The 22,326-nt window shown below is 39.6% G+C and overlaps 1 protein-coding gene across 2 annotated transcripts in view; it reads left to right on the top strand.

Annotated features, from left to right (window-relative positions):
- Nucleotides 1–22,326, top strand: part of FOXJ3 (forkhead box J3) — a 121,687-nt gene that overhangs the window by 83,281 nt on the left and 16,080 nt on the right. The window contains exons 6-7 of one of the 2 annotated variants that reach the window (XM_084874566.1): nt 14,160–14,261; nt 18,976–19,104. In XM_084874566.1, coding sequence (XP_084730692.1) covers nt 14,160–14,261; nt 18,976–19,104 — 231 coding nt within the window. The remainder of the gene's footprint in view (nt 1–14,159; nt 14,262–18,975; nt 19,105–22,326) is intronic. The other variant, XM_084874567.1, reaches the window with a different exon arrangement.

Raw genomic sequence — 22,326 nt, 5'->3', positions numbered from 1 at the left:
CTGCTCTAATTAGCATATTACCCATTTATTAATATAGATATTTTTAGTCAACACTTAGACTGTCACCAGACATTAAATTTACCTTTCAGCTTTCTCTCTGTACATTTTCCAGCATTTCAGCATGTGTGTGCATGCGTTCTCCCTCCTTCCCCCTCCTCCCCTCTCTCTTTTCTCACACACACACACACACACACACACACACACACACACACACACACACACACATGTTTTACGCTACTGTTCCTCAAGACCAACAGAGGAAATATATATCTTCAGTGTTAATGATTTTTTCAGCTCATATCAGGTCAAAGGAAATATGATAAGATGAAAGAAACAGTAGACATTTGGTCAAATAAATTTGTCCTAAGCTCCTTGTAATAAAAGACAGAGTTAAGTAGGAGACAATTTAATTAGGCATGTACATATGGGAGCACCACAAAAGTATGAGACTCAAAGCAGCCAGGCAATTGAGGCTAAGGAGAGAGATTGGGATAGGGGTCTTCAATAGGGAGAAAAACAATTCACAGGAAGGTGGGAAAAGCAAATGTTTGGTAAATAGATGTTTGCTGTGCCATGCAGATAAGCCTCTTAGATATAAAGTTATCTTTGGTAATAATTCTCTTATTGGTACATGCCACCTTTCTAATTTCCTTTAGGCAGTTAGGAGGATGTGAAGAGCTTTTGCTGACTGCTGGGTCTTGATTGCCTTCAGCTCAAAATAATTCACAAACAATTGGCACATTCTTCAGTGGCTTGTTCTAAACCCCCTCAACACTGAGTAGATGGAGTTGCCGTAGTCTAGTTGGTAAAATGGTGATGGCCTGTGCTAGGGATGTGGACATAAATGAGAAAGTTCTCTAGAAAATTAGCATGGTTTCAAAATTATCAGGTTTCAAAACATACCTGTAATTGTCTATAGTTTTACCAATTTAATTTGACTGATATTTGTTCTGTAGATACTGTGTCAGACATTATGCTTGGGTGCTGTAGGGTATAGTAAGAAAAATGAGATAGAGTAAGACAGCTTTAGCACAAAGTAAAGTATGTATGGAAAGTATTATAAGAAAGACATAAAATGCTGGGGCAACGGCAATTAAGAAAACAGACATTCTCTGCTCCCATAATGTTTATTCTGATGAGGGGTGGGGTGAGTAATGAGATAAAAAGCCTTGGAAAAGATATGATACAGAGGTGGAAAAGTATCAAGATTGGGTAGTTCATTTTGTCTGTTTAAGTTTTCCCTTTTCCACATTAATTTGCATAAGTCATGCCATTCATTGAGAGACTGAGTGAGAGTACACCTCTTACTTTGTAAGCATAGAGCTAAGTGTTAGGGAAATAGAGACAGACCCATACTCTCTCCTTATGAAGCTTTCACTTAAGCAGGAAAGATAAACTGATATGGTAGGGTGACAGTGTTCCTCAGTATTATTAACCTGTAACCGAGCGGGACCTATAAATACGTCAAACGTAAACAATATCGGGAACGGGTAGGACGTATGAATAAGTCCTTGAAATATATGTTGTGCCCCGAGAGGGACGGTATATATTTTTGTAATTTTTTTTAAAAAATATTTTATTGATTTTTTACAGAAAGGAAGGAAAGGGGAGGGATAGAGAGTTAGAAATATCGATGAGATGAGAGAGAAACATCAATCAGCTGCCTCTTGCACACCCCCCACTGGGGATGTGCCGGCAACCAAGGTACATGCCCTTGACCAGAATCGAACCCAGGACCTTTAGGTCTGAAGGCTGACGCTCTATCCACTGAGCCAAACCGGTTTTGGCTATTTTTTGTAATCTTTATCATTGTTTGTAAAATTTATAATTTTTTAATTTGACGTGTCCATTTTTTTTTGTTGTTGTTGGTATTCTTTTCTATTTTTTTTTTTTTTTGTAATTTTGTATTTTCCTTTGTGCTTTATATATATAAATAAACGAAAATAATATATATATATATTTCATTTATTTTCATTAAATATAAATAAAAAAAAATAATATGAAATTACATCCTCCGGGCATGACGTACTGACACGTCCTAGTGAAAGAGTACGTGCCCGTTACAGGTTGTGTCATTAAAAAGGGAACTCCCCGGTTAACAGGTTAATGGTTCCCCATTCATTCTCAAAATAGCATTTAGATGATAAATAATGTGGTTACCCTAAAGATAAGGGTCTTGAGAACTATGGGACCATATAGCAGAGAAGTAAAATTTAGTCTTAGGAGACTCGGGAAAAGTTTCCTTGAAGAACTGATATCTCAGTGGGGGCCTGTTAAATGAACAGAAATGGCTGGTAATGAGGGTGATTTACAGTGTGAAAGAGTAAGGTGAACTTATGTGTGAAAAACTAGTGGTTAAAAAGCGATCCAAAATTTAAAGGAAAAGACAGGTTAGTATGGCTGGAACATAGAGTTCAAGAAAGACAATAGATTTTTAAAATACATTTTAAAAAAAAATCAATTTTAGAGAGAGGAAAGGAGAGAGATAGAAACATTAATGTTTCTATCTCCTGTATGCCCCCACAGGGGATCAAGCCCAAAGCTCAAACTGTGACCTCCTTGGGGAGGGGACCTCTGCAGCCACATGTTGATGTGGGACCAGCCTGTTTCGTATCTCCACGCCTCCTAAAAGTCTTTTTTTGTTTTTAATTTTTTTATTTTTTATTTTGTCATTTTAAAAAATTGATTTTAAAGAGAGGAATGGTAGGTCAGAGAGAGAATGAGAGAAAGAGAAACATTGATTTGATGTTACACTTATTTATGCATTCATTGATTGAGCCTTGTATGTGCCCTTACTGTGGTATTTATTTAACCCACAACATTGGCGTATGGGGACAATGCTCTAACCAACTGAGCTCTTCTGGCCCGGGCTTTTCCTACCAGTCTTGATGTGGCTTCTTTATATCCTTAGTTATAAGACTTCTGTAGAGCTAGATTTCAGGCAGTTCTGAATGATGGTGGTTCTGTAGTTTTAATTGTTATTTAAATGTGGTTGTGAGAGGATGTGAGTCCCACATTTATCTACTCGTCCACCTTGACTGAAAGCTCAAATTTCTGCATTTTGCTTTTTAATTTGGCCTTGTCAGTTCAGTTCAACCAGAAGATATTGATTATTTATTAATGAGTAAATGGTATTTATTATTTATTAATGAATAATAATAAATGTCATTATTTGTTATTTATAATAATAAAAGTGTAATATGCTAACATCCAGGATGAAGCTGGGGCTTCAAGGGAAGCCTGGGTGCCTGCTGGCGACTGCAGGGAAACATGGGTCCCGGGTGCTGGAGAGAAGCTGGGTGCCGGCAGCTGGGGTAGGAAGGCCTACTCTGGCATGAATTTCCTGCCTCGGGCTACTAGTGAATAATAATAAGTATTCATAAATTAACAGAAATAACAGATAATGCAGAGAGAAACCAAGATGGCGGCATAGGTAACCGCCTAACCGCAGCCTCACACAACAATTTCAAAAAATACAACTAAAATATAAAGTGGACATTATCCAGAACTACAGGAAAGTTGACTAACTGGAAATTCTACAACGAGAAGGAAAGAGAAAACTAGAAGGAAAATCAGAGGAGCTGTAATAAGGTACGGAGACACGTTGTGTGCGCGGAGAGGACGGAGCCGGAGAGGAGGGGCTGCTGAGTGCCTGGTTGGCATTCCTTAGCAGGAAGGAGATAAAAGCTCCGGACTCTGCTGAAGCCCAGTTCCGACAGCACTGAACCCCAGTTCTGAGCGAGACCCTGGGGACCCAGACACATACAGAGGGAATCTGGGATGTAAGGCGGACGCTCAGGGGAGCCGCGAAAGGCAGAGCCCTGGAATCGTGCACATTTCGCGCAGAGGACAGACTGTTAATTGAGCCGCTGGATTGCCCTAACGAGAAGGAGACATAAGTTCCGGACTGCTCTTAACCCCCCTTCCAACTGCACTGAACCCCAGTTGCAGGTTCGTTGGGGGAGAGACTAGACTGACTGGTAGCGGGCGAAACTCTAGGGCACCTTTCTCTCAGAGGTGCTTGCAGCGAGTACCAAAGGACACTGAGGAACACTGAGACTCAGGAGCCTCATAGGGCGGGGCTGAGGGAAGCCAAGGCTGTAGGCTCCACCCTGAAACTCCGTCCGCCCCATCCAAGCTGAGCAGAGACCCTCTTGCAGTTTTCCAAGTCTAGTCGAATAAGGCTGTCTCCTGGCATAGATACAGCTGTTCCTCCCACCCTGCCAACTCAGAGAAGCAGTGAAAATGCCGAGACAAGGAAACAGATCACAAACGAAAGAAATGGAGGACAAAAAGCGACTGGATATAGAGTTCAAAACCACGCTTATAAGGTTTTTCAAGAGCCTCCTAGAAAAGGCCTATAAAATAAACAAGACCTATGAAGATATGAAAAGGGATCAACTAGAAATAATAAGGGATCAACTAGAAATAATAAGGGATCAACTAGAAATAATAAGGGATCAACAAGAAATAAAGAATACATTCTCTGAAATAAAAAGTATTATACAGAGTCCTAAAAACAGAATGGAAGATTGCAAGAATCAAGTCAAAGACTTGGAACACAAAGAGCCAGAGGACACTCCTCCGCAAAAGCAAGAAGACAAGAGAATCCAGAAAGTTGAAGATAGTGTAAGAAACCTCTGAGACAACTTCAAGCGAACCAACATCAGAATTATGGGCATCCCAGAAGATGACAGAGAGCAAGATACCAAAAACATATTGAAAGAAATAGTGACAGAAAACTTCCCCCACCTGGGGAAAGAATTAGACTTACAAGTTCAGGAAGCGCACAGAACCCCAAACAAAAGGAATCCAAAGAGGACCACACCAAGACACATCATAATGAAAATTCCAAGAGCAAAAGACAGACAGAATATTAAAAGCAGCAAGAAAAAAAGCAGGTAGTTACCTATAAAGGAGCACCCATATGATTGTCAGCTGATTTCTCAACAGAAACCTTGCAGGCCAGACGGAAATGGCAAGAAATATTCAAGGTGATGAACAACAAGAGCCTACAGCCAAAAACACTCTATCTGCAAAGCTATCACTCAGAATTGAAGGCCAGGTAAAGAGTTTCACAAATAAAAAAAGCTAAAGGAGTTCATCACCACCAAACCAGAATTATATGAATTGCTGAAAGGGGTTCTTTAGGAAGAGGAAGAAGATACAGATAAAAATTATGATCAACAAATACATAACTATCAACAAGTGAATCTAAAAACCAAGGGAATTAAAAAACCTGATGAACAATATTAACAATAATGAATATAATAGAATCAGAGGTACGGAAAGGAAGTGGAATGACAATTCTCTGGGAAAAGAGGGGGGTGCGGGAAGAGACTGAACATAAACTGTGCATCTATGGATGAGGACAATGGGGGGTGGGGAAAGGGCAGAGGGTGGGGTGGGAACCTGGTGGAGGGGAAAAAATGAGGAACTTTTGTAATAATATGAACAATAAAGATTTATTCAAAAAAAAGAACATAATGAGGGTGATTGACAGTGTGAAAAAGTAAGCTGAACTTACATGTGGAAGACTAGACTAGTGGTTAAAAATGGCCTATCTACTGCTTAGGATAGTAAAAAAGCAAAATTATCTTGATATTGTCTATAGGTGTTTTGTTTTGTTTAAGATTGGCAAGTAATTATACTATTTCAAGGGAATTGGTGTCAAGAATAGGAGAAATGCTTTGAGTGAATGAACACCACATTCGTGCAGTTTATCTCTTTTATCATGTTGATAATCACAAAAACATATTTTTTGTTCATTCTTTGTCTGCCCCTCCCCCCTTTTGAAACCTAATCATGGTTCTTGGCTATTGTGCAATGTTATTCATTGCTATGCTAAAGTAGTGGTTCTCAGTGTGTGAGGCCCTTTTAGGGGGTCCACAAGGTCAAAACTATGTTCACATTAATACTAAGTTATTCCTTGCCTTTTTTACTCATTAATTTTTCCAGAGATTACATGACCTATGATTTTGTTACAGATTGAATACTGAGGTAGATATGAGAATCTAATTGTTTTCCAGTAAGCCAATTATTAAAGCAATTTTTTAAATATTAAAAAAGATATATATTTTATTGATTTTCCACAGAGAGTAAGGGAGAGGAACAGAGAGCTAGAAACATCGATGAGAGAGAAACATCAATCAGCTGCCTCTTGCACACCCCTTACTGAGGATGTGCCCAGAACCAATGTTCATGCCCTTGACTGGAATCGAACCTGGGACCTTTCAGTCCGCAGACCAACGCTCAATCCACTGAGCCAAACCGGTTTCGGCTAAAGCAATTTTTTAAAAACTGTTTTTGTTTTAGAGACTATATACAAAACAATATGTTAACATGCAATGCATTTATTATGCATTTTAAATGAATAATTTTTTTAATCAGTTTTAATTTCTAATAGGTAAATATCAATAGGTATAACGCACATAAACAAAAGCTCTTTGGGATCCTCAATAATTTTTTACTAGCTTAAAGAGGTCCTGTGACCAAAAAGTTTGAAAGTATTCTGTTAAAGGAAGATTTCATGCCTAGCCCAGGAGACATTTCTTTTGAGAAAGAAGAAGATAACTCATGATTTGAGTTCCCCCAGAGATAGATAAGGATTGATCACAGGTAGTTTGATGGTTGATCCTAGAAAAGTGGGCAATTATCAAGTCAGTTACTATTGGGAGCACTTGGAGCTCAGTCCCTCTGGAAACTCTGGGGGGCAGTTTTGAACTGTGGGGCAATGAGCTGGTATATTTATTTATCATCTCTTCTTCCTCATTGAGTGAGTGATGCTACTAGGGACATTAGCTTTTTTACACTTCTGGCCTGTCCCGCACAGAGCCAAAGCATGCTCCCCAATAGAAGAAAGCTATTAGGCAGAGAGTTACAGATGTTCTTCAGAGTGTAGAAAGGAAGCTAGAGGGGAGATGGTTGTGTTCTGACAGTGTTTGCGATATGCCTTCTTTTTTCTGTTGGTGAAGTGTGTGTGTTATCAGATCTCTGTGTATCCTTGTTTTTTTTTTTATTTTTCACAGCCTGCTACATTTTTTATACCCTTTGATTTGTTGTTAAATTGGACCCCACCCCCACCCCAAACATAGGAAATCCTTTAAAAAACAAACATCTTTTTGTCTTTTTAAGGTGTGTATGGGCATATCTGTTCTTCAATTAGAAGGTATATCTTTTGGAGTACGTAATTTCTTATATTACGAAGACTTTTCTTCCTGGTCATTGCTTAGTGTTTGACTAAAAGTGCCGCATTCAAATTTTAAAATAATTAAGTGGACAAGTTTATTACAGTTAAAGAAATAGTTGAAAGACTTTGCTAAGAATACTGTTTCTGTTGTTTGCTTAGCACAGGTAAAGTGCTTTGAAAGAATTATAAATAGGAAATAATGCCCCTGCTAGAAATGTAACATTTCTGATCCGTGGTTAGGATGGGGTAAAGCTGGTGGTAGAAGAAGGAAATTATTAAAAAAAACCCTTTATATTTTACTAGAGGCCCGGTGCACAAAATTTGTGCACAGTGTCGGGGGGAGAGGGGGTGTCCCCCAGCCTAGCCTGCTCCCTCTCCAATCTGAGACCCTTCAAGGGATGTTAAACTGCCTGTTAAAGGGGCAGTCGGACCTCCGTCTCACAATCCAGGACTGCTGGCTCCCAACTGCTTTCCTGCCTGCCTTCCTGATTGCCCCTAACCGCTTCTGCCTGCCAGCCTGATCACCCCCTAACCACTCCCTGCCAGCCTGATTGATGTCTAACTGCTCCCCTGCCAGCCTGTTTGCCCCCAACTTCCCTCCTCTGCTGGCCTGGTCACCCTTAACTGCCTCCCCTACAGAGTTGATCGCCTCCAACTGCCTTCCTTTGCAGACCTGGTCCCTCTTAGCTGCTCCCCCGCCGGCCTGGTGCCTCCCTGCTGGTATTCTTGTGGTGGCATTCTTGTGTCCACATAGGGACAGGATCTTTGACCACATGGGGGCAGTCATCTTGTGTGCTGGAGTGATGGTCAATCTGCATATTACTCTTTTATTAAATAGGATAGAGGCCTGATGCATGGGTGGGGGCCAGCTGGTTTGCCCTGAAGGGTATCCTGTATCAGGGTGGGGGTTCCCTTGGTGTGTGGGGCAGCCTGGGCGAGGGGCCTGTGGTGGCTGACCATGCCCCTTGGGCAATCCAAGCAGAGGCCCTGGTATCTGGAATTGATTTACCTTCTACAATTGAAACTGGAGCAGAGCCAAACCCCCTGCTCACACAGGCTGCTGCCATTTCTGTTTGGTTTTATGTATCTTCTATAATTGAAATTTTGTATCCTTGAGTGGAGGCCTAGGCCAGCCAGGGCAGGTGGAAAGGTTTGCTTCCTCCATTGCCAGGGGAAACCCTAGCCTACTCTTTCCAGCTCCATGGCTGCCGCCATTTTTCTTGGGATTTATTTTCTATAATTGAAACTTTGTGTCCTTGAGTAGAGACCTAGGCTGGCCAGGGTATGTGGAAAGCTTGGCTTCCTCTATTGAAACCCAAGCCTCTCAACTGCTCTCTGTGGCTGCAGCCATCTTGGTTGTGGTTAATTTGCATACACGCTCTGATTGGCTGGTGAGCGTGACTTGAGCGGAGTGATGGTTATTTTGCATATTACTCTTTTATTAGGTAGTATCAGCATTTAATGATCTGAAATTCCTCTGTTAGTTTAAGAACACAGTAAAATTATGAGCAAAACCAAGTCATGTTACAAAGTGTTGAGATATCACTTTTACTTTAAGTCACATGTGTCAAACACAAGGCCCGCGGGCCAAATCCAGCCCGCCAGGCCTTGCAATGTGGCCCGCACCTCGCTGTCATCACTGCACTCCGCTGTCAGTTTATGACATTGTCAGTTTATGACTGTTCAGTAAACCATTCGGTCCGCGATTGAGGCTGGATTTTAGATTTTGGTCCCTTCTCTGATTGAGTTCGACACCCCTACTTTAAGTACATGATTGAGGGGAAATACTTAACAGCCTGTAAGTTAGGAGACCTAGTTTTAAAGTTATTTGTTATAACTTAGATGTTTAGTTTTTCTGGTCATAGTTTTATAAATATATGGCCTTAGTTTATATGTAAATATGAGTGGATTGCTAGCTATATAGGTCTGGGAATCTCTCTTCTGAAATCCCACACGTGCAAAAGCTCTGGGGTAGAAACATACTTGGCAGGATGACAAGAGGCCACTGTGAATAGTCTAGTATGTGTGAGGAGGGAAGAGGAATAGGAATTGACATCAGAGAAGTAAACAGTAAGAGCAGAAGTCAGATTGTGTAGGGCCTTTTATGCCATTGTAAAAGACTTGGGCTTTATTAAGGGTGGTGGAAAGCCATTGGAGGGACATAAAGTATGACATAATGTGATTTACATTTAAACAAGATTACTTTAGCTGCTGTGTGGGGTAGAAGCAGGGAGAGCAAGAGGAAATTGCCCTAGTCAGTTTTGCTTAAATCTTCTAACCATCGTATAGGCTTTATTTGAGGAGGTAAAGGAGAGATAGTTATATAAACTTACTATTGTAAACATATTGACCCTGTAAAGAACACATAATCTCCAGTTTTCCAGCTTTTATTGGAATAAAGATGGGAGAATACATATTTTTTCTTTTAATGTGTGTTATAGTTCAAAGATGATTACAAATTTAATCAGGAAGATAATGGGAGGATGGATGGATAAATAGAAAAGAGAATATTCTTCTAGGCAGGATACTCTGCATCTTGCTGTGTATGTTTGAGACTATTGTCTTCGTGCTATTTGTGTCTCAGTTTTTTTTCCATTATTATTCAGAGTGTTTTTTGTGGATTAAATGATGCCCCACTGTGTGTCTTCCTTCTCTGAGGCTAAGACAATGAGTGTTAAAGGTATAAGTGAGCAAAGGAAAGGAATGTAATCTACATTTCACTCTTAGAACTCACAGTGTGGAAAAAGCATTTATTTCAGTTTGGCAAACATGTACTGGGTATACGTTATGTGGGAGACACTACATGTTGCCTCCAAGACTAGAGGCCCGATGCATGAAGATTTGTGCAAGAATGGGCCTTCCTTCCTTTGGCTGCCAGCACGGCCTTCGATCAGGCCCAGAGCTGCCTTTCTGCCTTCCCATGATGTCCAGAGGCCTGGAGCTGCTGGGGTGGTGCAGAATGCCTGCGGGCATCCCACCCCCATAATTTGCATATGCTTGGAACCTGCATATGCAAAATTAACCTACCGTGTTTCCCGGAAAATAAGACTTCCCCTGAAAATAAGACCTAGCGCAACTTGGGGAGAAAAATATTAATATAAGACACTGTCTTATTTTCGGGGAAACAGGATACCATCTTTGTTGGGTTAATTTGCATACTCGCTCCTGATTGCCTGGTGGGAGTCATGAAGGTATGGTCAATTTGCAGGTTTCTCTTTTATTAGTGTAGATAGAATTTTCTGGGAGTTTTTTGTTTTGTTTTTATTTTGATTTTGATTTTATTTATTTATTTATTTTAATAAATCTTTATTGTTCATATTATTACAACCCCCCCCCCCCTTGCTCTCCTCCACCAGGTTCCCACCCCACCCTCTGCCCTTTCCCCACCCCCCATTGTCTTCATCCATAGGTGCACAGTTTATGTTCAGTCTCTTCCCACACCCCCCTCTCCCCTTTTCCCCAAGAATTGTCAGTTCACTCCCCTTCCATACCTCTGATTGTATTATATTCAACAATTAATATTGTTCATCAGATTTTTTTTTTTTAATTTCCTTGGTTTTTAGATTCACTTGTTGATAGTTACGTATTTGTTGTTCATAATTTTTATCTTTATTTACTTTCTCTTCTGAAAGAACCCCCTTCAGCAATGCATATAATTCTGGTTTGGTGGTGATGAACTCCTTTAGCTTTTTTCTATTGGTGAAGCTCTTTATCTGGCCTTCAATTCTGAGTGATAGCTTTGCTGGGTAGATTATTTTAGGCTGTAGGTTCTTACTATTCATCACCTTGAATATTTCTTGCCATTCTTGTCTGGCCTGCATGGTTTCTGTTGAGAAATCAGCTGACAATCGTATAGGTGCTCCTTTATAGGTAACTACCTGCTTTGCTCTTGCTGCTTTTAATATTCTCTGTCTTTTGCTCTTGGAATTGTAATTATGACGTGTCTTGGTGTGGTTTTCTTTGGATTCCTTTTGTTTGGGGTTCTGTGTGCTTCCTGGACTTGTAAGTCTAATTCTTTTTCCAGGTGGGGGAAGTTTTCTGTCACTATTTCTTTCAGTATGTTTTTGATATCTTGCTCTCTGTCATCTTCTGGGACCCCCATAATTCTGATGTTGGTTCGCTTGAAGTTGTCCCAGAGGTTTCTTAAATTATCTTCAACTTTCTGGATTCTCTTGCTTTCTTGCTTCTGCGGAGGAGTGTCTTCTGACTCTTTGTGTTCCAAATCTTTGACTTGATTCTTGCGATCTTCCATTCTGTTTTTAGGACTCTGTATAATATTTTTTATTTCAGACAATGTATTCTTTATTTCTTGTTGATCCCTTATTATTTCTAGTTGATCCCTTTTCATATCCTCAGAGGTCTCGTTTATTTTATAGGCCTTTTCTAGGAGATTTCTTGGAACAACCTTATAAGTGTGGTTTTGAACTCTATATCAAGTCGCTTTTTGTCCTCCATTTGTTTCGTTTGTGATCTTTTTCCTTGTCTCTATATTTTTGCAGCTTCCCTGAGTTGGTAGCCTTAAAAGTCTCTGTGTTCTGCTTGGATGTAGTTTCAGGGTGGAGCCTACAGCCTTGGCTTCCGTCAGCCACGCCTTACGCGGCTCCAGAGTTTCAGTATTCCTTAGGGTCCTTCAGTACTCGTTGTAACCACCTCTGAGGGAAAGGTACCCTCGATTTTCGCCTGCTATCAAACAGTCTAGGCTCTCCCCCAATGAGCCCAGAACTGGGGTTCAGTTCAGTTGGAAGTGGAGTTGGAGGTGGCGTTCAGAGCAGACTGGGGCTTTTGTCTCCTTCCCGCCAGGGCAATCCCGAGGCACAGCCAACCGTCCCTTCTCTGCGCACAATGTGCATGCCTCTTGGACGTTCCTTTCTCTGTGTGCAATGTGCGCGCCTCTGGGACCTACTTTCCCCGCTCCCCTGGGGTTCCGCCTTACCGCCCAACTGCCTCTGTATGAGCCTGGGTCCCTGGGGTCTGGCCTAGAACTGGGGCTCAGCACAGTCCGGAGCTTCTGTCTCCTTCCTGCTAGGGCAATCTAGTAGCAGTGTCAACAGTCCGTCTTCTGCACGCAATGTGCGCGCATCCGGGGGCTCTGCCTTTCGCCGCTCCCCTGGGATTCCGCCTCACAGTCCCGGTTCCCTCTGTACAAGCCTGGGTCCCCAGGGTCTGGCCTACTACTGGGGTTCAGTGCTGTCGGAACTGGGGTTCAGCACAGTCCGGAGCTTTTATCTCCTTCCCGCTAGGGAACGCCAGCCAGGCACTCAGCCTCCCCCTCCTCTCTGGCTCCGTCCTCTTGGTGCGCGCTGCGTGTCTCCGTACGTTACAGCTCCTCCGCTCTTCCTTCTGGTTTTCTCCTTTCTTCTCGTTGTAGAATTTCCAGTCAGTCGACTTTCCTGTATTTCTGGGTAATGTCCATTTTATATTTTAGTTGTATTTTATTGAAATTGTTGTGTGCGGCTGCGGTTAGGTGTTTACCTGTGCAGCCATCTTGGATTCTCTTTTTCTGGGAGTTTTAAAGTTAAGAAAAATCTTTTTATTGTAAATTAGAGATGTAGACCAAGTTTTCCATGAGAGGTCATTTTTATTTTTATGAATAGGTAGGATTTAGTGTGTTTTTTTCTTTTCAAAAACAATACTTACAAATAGTTTATGTACAGTTAATTGAATATTTAAGGCTTACAATTTGATGAGTTTTGATATGTGAAATAATCACCATTGTCAAATGAACATTTCCATCATTCTTCAACTTTTCTCATGTCCTTTAGTAATTTATGCCTCCTTCCATTCTTATCCCAGGCAATCCTGATTTGGGGAGAATTGATATCTTAACAGTATTGATTATTCCAAGCTATGAAAACATACTATCTTTCCATTCATGAGGTTTATAATTCCTCTGGGGAGTGTTTTTAGTTTTCAGTATAGAGAACTTGGATGTTTCCATTAGACTTAATCCTGAATATTTTGTTTTTGGATGCCATATACTTTTTTTAAAATTCATTTTCCAATTGCCTGCTGCTAGTATATGAAAATGTAATTGATTTTTTTATAGTAACCTTGTATCCTATAATCCTGATAGTTCTAGTAGGTGTTTTGAAGATGCCTTGGAGTTTCTATATCAACAGTTGTCACCTGCAAATAGACAGTTTTCTTGTCCCTCACTTTTCTCTCCCCTGTGTCTTCCCACAATGACTAAAATTTACAGTAGGGTATTGAATAGGAGTGGTGAAGTCACTCATTTTTTTTTCATTTGTAAGGGAAAAAGTGTTTAGTCTTTCACCCCTAAATATAATATAAGCTGTAGGGCTTCCGTAGATGCTATTTTTCAGATCCAGCACAGTAAACCTAGTTGGAGGTATACCTAAAAACCAATAGGTAAGTTAGAATACTAAAATATATCTAAATCTGAAAGGGTGGAGGAAAGGAACTAAAAACATAGAGGTGAAACAGAAAACAATTTAGATCCAAATCTAACAATACCAACAGTTACATAAATGTTAATGGTCTAAACATGCCAGTAAAAAAGGCAGAGATTATCAGAGTTGCTAAAAAAGCAGACTCGGCTAAATGTGGCCTACAAGGGTCATGATTTCAGATACAGATGAGTTGAGAGTAATGCTTGGAAAAATATATGCCATACAAACAGTAAGCATAAGGGTGCAATGACTATATTAACCAGTTAACTACTACACGTCCAAAATGGAAACCATCCCCACACAGCATGATGTTTTGAATTTGATTTAAAAAATCAATTTGATAGTGGATCAGATGGATAACCAGCTCTGTTCCACAAGGTCATTCGGATGTCCATGTTTCTTCTACTCTGGTCTTCCCATTGTTCCGTAGTTGTTTAAGTTCATTTTCAGAAACAAAGTACAAAACTGAATGTTGGAGAATTTGATGACATACCTTCAAATTGTATTAAAGTTGCTGGATATATGAGCTAATAATTATTTATTTTGTTCTTGTATTTTAGGCCTCAACTCCATATAGCATAGATTCAGATTCTTTGGGAATGGAGTGTATTATTTCGGGAAGTGCCTCTCCAACTCTGGCAATCAACACTGTGACTAACAAAGTAATTACATTTTTAAAAACACTTTTAAAATGTCATTGAGTAATACATTTAATTTGCCTTTATAATAACAATAGAATTTTATATGGTTGAATTTAAAGATATAAATTTGTCAGCTTCAAAGCGGAATCTACAGTGTTCTACAAGTTAGAAGAAAATATTTTTCTATTTCCAATAGAGAAATTGGAAGGTGCTTTTTGGGAAGTTCTATAAGAAATTCTTGATACTGCCAGTTCTCATTGATAGAATTTTTGAGTCAACATTTTATTGTATCAATTTGTTTCAAAATCATTGACTACCCATCTAAATATATTTTAAAAAGGTTGTCAAATTCCCAGAGAGTCAACAGAATCAAAATAAATAATTTAGACAAACTCATAAAGTTCTTTGGAGTGGTGATCAACCTGTTTTAAGATGTTTGAGTTTTCTGACATACCCAGAAAATAGTATGTGGTAGTTTGCTGCATTTTTTTTTTTTTTAAACAAGAGTAAAAACTTTGTGCTAACATAGCTATATAGTGGAATACAGATGTCTCATTTTTACAAGGTATTTATTAAATCTTATATCTTAAAACCGTAAAAAGGCCCTGGAGGTTCATGAAGTAACTCAGTCCTATGTGTGCATGTTTTCTCCATTATTAGACCATAAGCACCTTGAAGCCATACATTGCTCACACTCGTGCTCATATTCTTTTAGTCTTGCTATTACCATCTCCTCTCTGGTGCTTCACTTGTTCTTGCTTTATCTCCATCTATCACTCTTCCACTCACTCATAACATGCATAAACACATACATGTACACATTTGCACTAATTTTTATACATAGGAATTTTTATTTGTAGAAAGATAATAAACAGAAGACATTATATAATCAGAATGACTAATTAGATTTTGAACTTAGAAAGGAAACTAGCAGCTGAGATGTAAAGTAATGGTTTTTCCCCAAATATAAATCGATGGAATGATTTCATCAGAATCACTTAGGAGAGGTGTGTGTGTGTGTGTGTGTGTGTGTGTGTGTGTGTATGTGTATGTGTATGTGTGTATAAGGGGGAGGGATTCCCAGATTCCATTTTAGGCCTATCAAAAAAGTTACTTTTCTTGTGGATAGGGTGCAGGAAACTATACTTTCAAATCATCCCTAATGATGCCCAGCTAGCCTTGAGAATTTCTGGTAAAGCAGATGGGTTAGAATCAGAAATATCCAATACCAGTCTTTGCAGTAGTCCAAGTAGGAGATACTAGTGAGGTCTAAACATAGATAGTTGTGGCTACTAGGAAACAATTAGGAAATAGTAGTGCTAGGTCGTTATGACTAAATAATATGGGACTCAAAGGAGCTGCAATTTTTGGACTTTTGCTTCCTGATAACAATGGAATAGCTAGAATCAGTTTAACCCTTCTGCCTGTCTATATAAAATACCACCCCCACCACCAATAAAAAAGAGGGGGGAGGCATTGGAGAACAAAACAACAAAGACTTCATTATCCAGGATTTCCCTTGAGACATTTCCCAATTCTCAGTGTATGACATAGAGGCTAAATAAAAAGCAGCCTAGAGCAGTCATTGAGTTAGGGAGAGAAAAATGAGTTTGGGGCTACCAAACAGTTAAGAGTTTGAGGACTAAGATCCGGAGAAATCTCAGAAGTAAGCTAAAGTTTTTGCAAGCAACATCCACTTAAGGCATCTGATAACTCCTAACCTGCATGTGTTTGGGCTCAGACACAGACAAACCAAAAAGATTTTTTCACTAGCCAAAATTCAGCAGTCTTACAGAGAAGGGGTAGACAAAAATTATAGTGTGTGGACCTTTAAAATGGAGTGGTAAACACCCAGGTTTCCAAGTTGATATGTTATGCTTTATGAGTAGGAGCAAATCAAAATAGACCAGGCTCAAATTTGTTATTTGGATGGAATGCTAATATTCTTCTACTTGCCAAGGGGAGGGGCGGGGAGAGATCTTTTTCTAAGAAGATAACATCACCCCGAGCTTTTGCAAGTTTTCATAAGTTAGGTTTCACCTTCAATCAAAATTTCTAGACACTCCAGGTTAAGGACCAGATAATTCAATAACAAAGGGTGGGGGGGAGATAACAACGTAAACATCCACAAGTGATCTAGATAATGATTTTTAAATAACTGACTAATATGTCCAAGATTATAGATGAATTATAGAAAATTCATTAGAGAATTGTAATCAGTATTGAACCATGAAGAGAAAACTATAGAGCTAAAATGAAATAATAACTGAGCCCGGCTGGCATGGTTCAGTGGTTGAGCTTCGACCTAAGAACCGGGAGGTCATGGTTCAATTCCTTAACAGAGCACATGTCCAGGTCCCCAATACGGGTCATGTGGGAGGCAGCGATCAATGATTCTCTTCTTTCATTGATGTTTCTCTCTCTCTCTTCTTTCCTCTCTGAAATCAATAAGAATATATTTTTAGAAAATCAGAGGAAAAAACCAGGCAACTTCAAGGGAACACAAATCAAGGCAGTGCCTTTTAACTACTGGGTATTCTTCACTGCCACACACTTTGGGTTTTTATTAAAAACTACGGGCTCAGTGCATGAATTCGTGCACCTTGAAAGAAACTGTGGGCCGCGAGGCTGTGGTGGGCATGGGCAGTCTGGCCTCTCCTGCCATAGCCCTGCTCCCGCTGCTCACACCCTCTCTGATGGTGCAGAGCGATTGGGGCTGGTACCAGCAGCAGGTGTGAGCAGGGCCATTGCCGTCAGTGGGTGCAAGCTGGGGCTACTGCTCCATCACCCCTTAGGAACAGAAGGAGGTGGAGAAGCCCTCAGGGGCAATTGGGGCCGCAGCTGCCACTCGCACCCACTGATGGTGCCCAGTGATTGGGACTAATGCTGGATGCTGGCAGTGGGTGCAAGCGGTGGCTGCGGATGTGAGTGGGCCGGCTGATCACCCCTCAGGAGCAAGAGAAGGTGGATAAATCCTGAGGGGTGATTGGGGCCAGCTCCGGCAGCAGATGTGAGCACCAGGCGGGACTATGGAGCAAAGCATTTTCAGTAACTACCATAGGCTCGCTCCAGTGACAGTGACTGGCACCCTGCTTTTGTCTGGCATCCCCGCTCACGTGTTCCACCATCACACCACAGCCGATGCCAGCCATGTTCTGAACGCGTTCCCTGGTAGGCAGTGCATGTCATAGCTACCGGTTGTTCAGTTGTTCCTCCATTAGATCTATTTGCATATTAGCCTTTTATTATATAGTATACTGGAATAGTTATATAAATGTGATCTCTTCTCTCACAATGTCTTACTGTACTGTATGCACCATGCGGATATGTTGGACAAAGGGATGATTCACCTCCCAGATGGGACAGAGCAGGACAGCTCGAGGTTTCATCATGCTACTCACAATAGTACGCAATTTAAAACTCATGAATTGTTTATTTTTGGAATTCTCCATTTAATATTTTTGGGCTGTGGTTGACTGTGGGTAACTGAAACTGTTTAAGGGGGTACTACTGTATACTTCTTCCCTATAAGTTCCTAGATACATAATTGTTCCCTGCTGATATGTATTTGAATATGGTACAGTCTTGTTTTGCCTTAAGTGTAGAAGGATATATGCCTAGTTTTCAACATACCCAGCCAGCCTCTTCTGGCAAATGTTTGTGAGCATTGAGCATGACTGCTTTTTTGCACAGAGAGAAAAATAGTATAGCCCAATTAGGTATTAAATTCAGCAAATATTTATTTATTATATACTGAGTAGAAAGCACTGTACTATGTATATTATTGGTGACTCAAGGAGCTAACAGTTTAGTAATAGGTAAAAAAGCTCGTGTATTAATTTTTTCCACAGAAGTGAGACCATAGAAAAAAAGTTAGTAGTGGCATCTGAATAGAACCTTGAGGGAAGAATAGTTAGGCTACTTTTAAAAACTTTTTTGTTTATTTCTAATAAAAAATTATGCTTATTATTAACAAACGAGCATTGTAAAAATACATACTGTCTGTGATAAATGTCTTCAGGAATACCCAGCTCCTGCTAGTTAACCATTGTTAACATTGTGATATATAGCCCTTCATGTCTAATGCTTATATACAGGGTGGGAAAAAGTAGGTTTACAGTTATGAGTATATGAAACAGTTTATTCTTATATTATTATTAATTATTGTATTTTCCATATGAATAGCTATAAACCTACTTTTGCCCACCATATATTAGCATATTATTATTATTTATTATTACTTTAAAAAACTAGATCATATATCTGATTTTGCAAATGTGTTAGAAAGAGTGTCCAATTTCCAGTATTATAAACATTGATATCTGATTTTTTTAAATTCTATTTTTTGTGTTCTTTGTTTGATGCCTAAGATTATGATAGTGAACAGGAGTTTTGCTAAAGCTTGAGTAAAAATAAATTTATGCTTTGTAGAAATATTTAAAGTCTACTGTAATTCACTTACCAAAAGTTGATGAACTAATTATAACTTGATAGTAAATTGAATTTATGTTTCTCTGGATAGGATATAACCTATCGTTTGAGAGTAAATTATTTCATAGTGAATATGGAGTTAGCAGTGCTGGGCATGGAATTGGGGTAGGTAGGCACCAAAGAAAAGACCACTAACTTTTTATTTCATATTCAGCAGCTAGTTGTACTTTTGTAGAGTTGCTTAAAAAAGTACTCTTTATAGTAAGAATTACTTATTCAAATGTTGCTTTTCTTTTCAATCTAGGTAACATTGTACAACACTGAGCAGGATGGTAGTGATAGTCCACGCAGTAGCCTTAACAACAGTCTCTCAGACCAGAGTTTGGCATCTGTTAATTTGAATAGTGTTGGAAGTGTGCATAGTTATACACCGGTAAGTCTTGATGAAGTTAACTTCTTTGTTGAGTACTCATTTAATGCTTAACACCAACCAAACGTAATTGAAATGCTAATAAAAAATGAAGATGTATATTTTTCACTGATCAATTCATTAGCTTAGATAACTCGAGCTTATTTCTACCTTGATAGTGTTTTAATTGGATACTTGTATTTTACCAAGTTAGATACAAATATATGATTGTGTACTATGTTATATATTTCGGTTTTCTAGATGTGTTTTGTGTCCAAGTGATGAGCAGTTGGAATAGAAGAAAGATTATTTCTCAGTCTAGCATAGCTATATTTTAGTCCTTGGTAAAAGAGCCTAGAGGTTGTATGTGTATATCACCTTATTTCCAGCTGTAGATTTGAGAAGAGGATTCTATAAATCTCAAAGGTTAGAATGAACCTGCTACCAAATTGTTAACCAGTCTTGTATTTCAATTTTTGTCTGGAAAACAAAGGGACCTGTGTGAGTGTTTTTGCTCCTGTGCTGATTTGATTATCTATTATATGAGTACATGGCCCTTGAGATATCTGATACTTCTTTTCTAATCATCAGGTAACTATCCTCACCAGTAGACAGAATGAGTCTTAAGAGCCATCCACCCCACTTTCTTGGTATAAATTTGATGGTAGCAGATCACTCACCAGGATGAGTAAAGACGTAAAAACTTATACAGGACAAATATGTAAAATGGGGATGGAGGTGGGGACTGAACTAAGAAAATAACACAAGGAAAACAACTCAGAGCAGAATTAAAATTCTGTTTAATGTAGGTAAAAAGAAACGTGATTCTGTAAAACTGTTATCAATGCTCTGGGGAAAAGGGGAATTAAAATAGTATTCTCTCATAATGAAGAAGAAACAGATAAAAAAAGAATCTATAATAATAAAAGCGTAATATGCTAATTAGACCAGATCTCCTTCCGGGTGACATTCTGGATGAAGCCACGGTGGTGGTGGCTGAGGCAGAGGTGGCCACTGTGATGGCAGGGGTTGAGCCCCTTGTACAAATTTCATGCATTGGGCCTCTAGTAGTTATGTAAAAGAAGAGAATAGATATGGAGAACTGAGAATTATAAGTATCCCTGAAGAAGAAATTAAGAATAGTTGGCACAGAAGCTATCTTTAGAAGAAACAGAGATTAAAAGGGCTTCTGAGTTCTTGAAAAAGTTAATGGAGAAAGAAACGTATACCTAAACACATCAAGACAGATTTTAAAATTTCAGAAGTAATCATTCATATAAATACTCTGGGAGAACAGAAATGGGATACATTCAAATAAATATAAATCATACTTCCTTTCCTAATACTAAATGCCAGGAGGTAATGGAAAACTTGATGTAGAATTTTAGTTAATAGGTTTGAGATTATAAATATTGATGCCCAGCCAAATTCTCATTTATATGTGAAGCTAAAAGACATTATAGAGAGCTTACAAAACATTCTACCCTTGCTTTTTTATGCTCTTACTGGGAAAAAAAAAGTCTTTTTTTTTTTTTTTTTTTTTTTTTTTGTAGCTGATCAAGAGGTGAATTAAAGCACTCAGTAATGAGAAAGTCATGATATTAAAAGACTATTTGGAGTATTGAAGCAAACTGTGCAAAGATTTAATGATTTTAAGTAGTTTTGAAAATAATTTAAATATAGAAAATCTTGAAACCAAAAGAAATTAAAGGGCACAGAGTCCCTAAATTATATCAAAAAATAATAAGGAAAAAACTTTAAAATTTATAGAACTAAGAGAGAAGTAAGAACAAACATGTCTGTTATATCAGTATGCCTAAGAAGGTTTAACTCCTTTGTAAAAGAAAGACATTGTAGACAGCTTTTTTCATTTAACAACAAGATATCCAGCTGGTCATCGAGCACTCCTTAAACCACAGTACATTGTCAGCTGCTGGTTGAGCTTATCACATGTCCATTGATTGAGCTTATAAGGACACAGAAATCCCAGATACACTGAGACAGTTTCATTCCTCATACAGACAGTATAAGCCACATCGGTATGGTGTCACATCCCATTGGACAACCCCTAATCAGAGGAGCCAGATGACAGACTACATAAGGAGTCACTATAAGTGGAAGAACAAATTCTAGACTGCAGCTAAGCAATTGTATAACTTGTAGCTGTACCCTACAGGAGTAAAGTGGAAAGTCCCTTGTCTCACTGGAAACAGGGAGACAGATGAGAAACTGTCTCTGAGCAACTTGCTGCAAGATGGTGAGGTTGACAAGAAACTGCCCCATAGCTGCCTCCAGCAAGATAGGATGTTTGATGAGAATTTGCTCCTCATAAGACCAGTCATCATGCCCTGTTTTAGGATAATCACAGTGTTCACTAAATAAATGGTGGCTTACCACTCCTTGATATAGCCTTTAAGAGACACAGCTGATCTTTTTTCTTTTCTAGTTGTGCTACCTTCAGAGATAATTTTTATTTTATACATGTTTCTGGTGCTTTTCAACCTCTTGTATAGCTCAAGCTCTTGATCTATATACAGGTTGAGGCAAAAGTAGGTTTATAGTTGAGAATCCACAAAACAGTTTATTCTTGTATTATTATTAACGATGGGCCCAGTGCATGAATTCGTGCACCTTGAAAGGAACTGTGGGCCACAAGGCTGTGGTGAGCACAGGGACAGGTCTCAGTCCATCCTCTATGCCCCCATCTGACCCCTCCAGCATCTGCTGGCAGCTCTGTCCCTCTGCTCATATGCACTAATGGCGCTGTTCCTGCTGACGTTGTTCAGTTACTGGGGCTGACGCCAGCAGGAGGTGCGAGCAGTGGCTGCTACCCTAATTGCCCCTTAGGAGCAGGGGGAGGTGGAGAAGCTCTCGGGGGCAATCTGGGCCGTCACCGGTGCCGGCAGTGGGTGCGAGCAGCAGCTCTGGTGTTGGCAGTGGGTGCAAGCACTGGGTGGGACGGTGGTATATTGGAGCAAAAAATTTTCAGTAACCACCAGAGGCCTGCCCCGATGACAGCATCCAGCCTTGGTCTGGCATCCCTGCTGTGGCGGATGCCCACCATGTTCCGTGCACGCACACCCTGGTGGTCAGCGCACGTCAAAGCAACCGGTTGTTTGGTTGTTCCCCGGTTTGGTCTATTTGCATATTAGGGTTTTATAGAGAGAGACTAGACTATTGTATTATTTCCTTACAAACAATTGTAAATCAAACTTAGCCACAACCTGTATTTTGTTTTTTCTCAGA

This window comes from Pipistrellus hanaki, assembly GCF_964339955.1.
Source record: "Pipistrellus hanaki genome assembly, chromosome: 2".
In the NCBI taxonomy this organism is placed as follows: domain Eukaryota; kingdom Metazoa; phylum Chordata; class Mammalia; order Chiroptera; family Vespertilionidae; genus Pipistrellus; species Pipistrellus hanaki.
The sequence above is the reverse complement of the archived record's forward strand: the minus strand, read 5'-3'. Positions and strand labels throughout refer to the sequence as shown.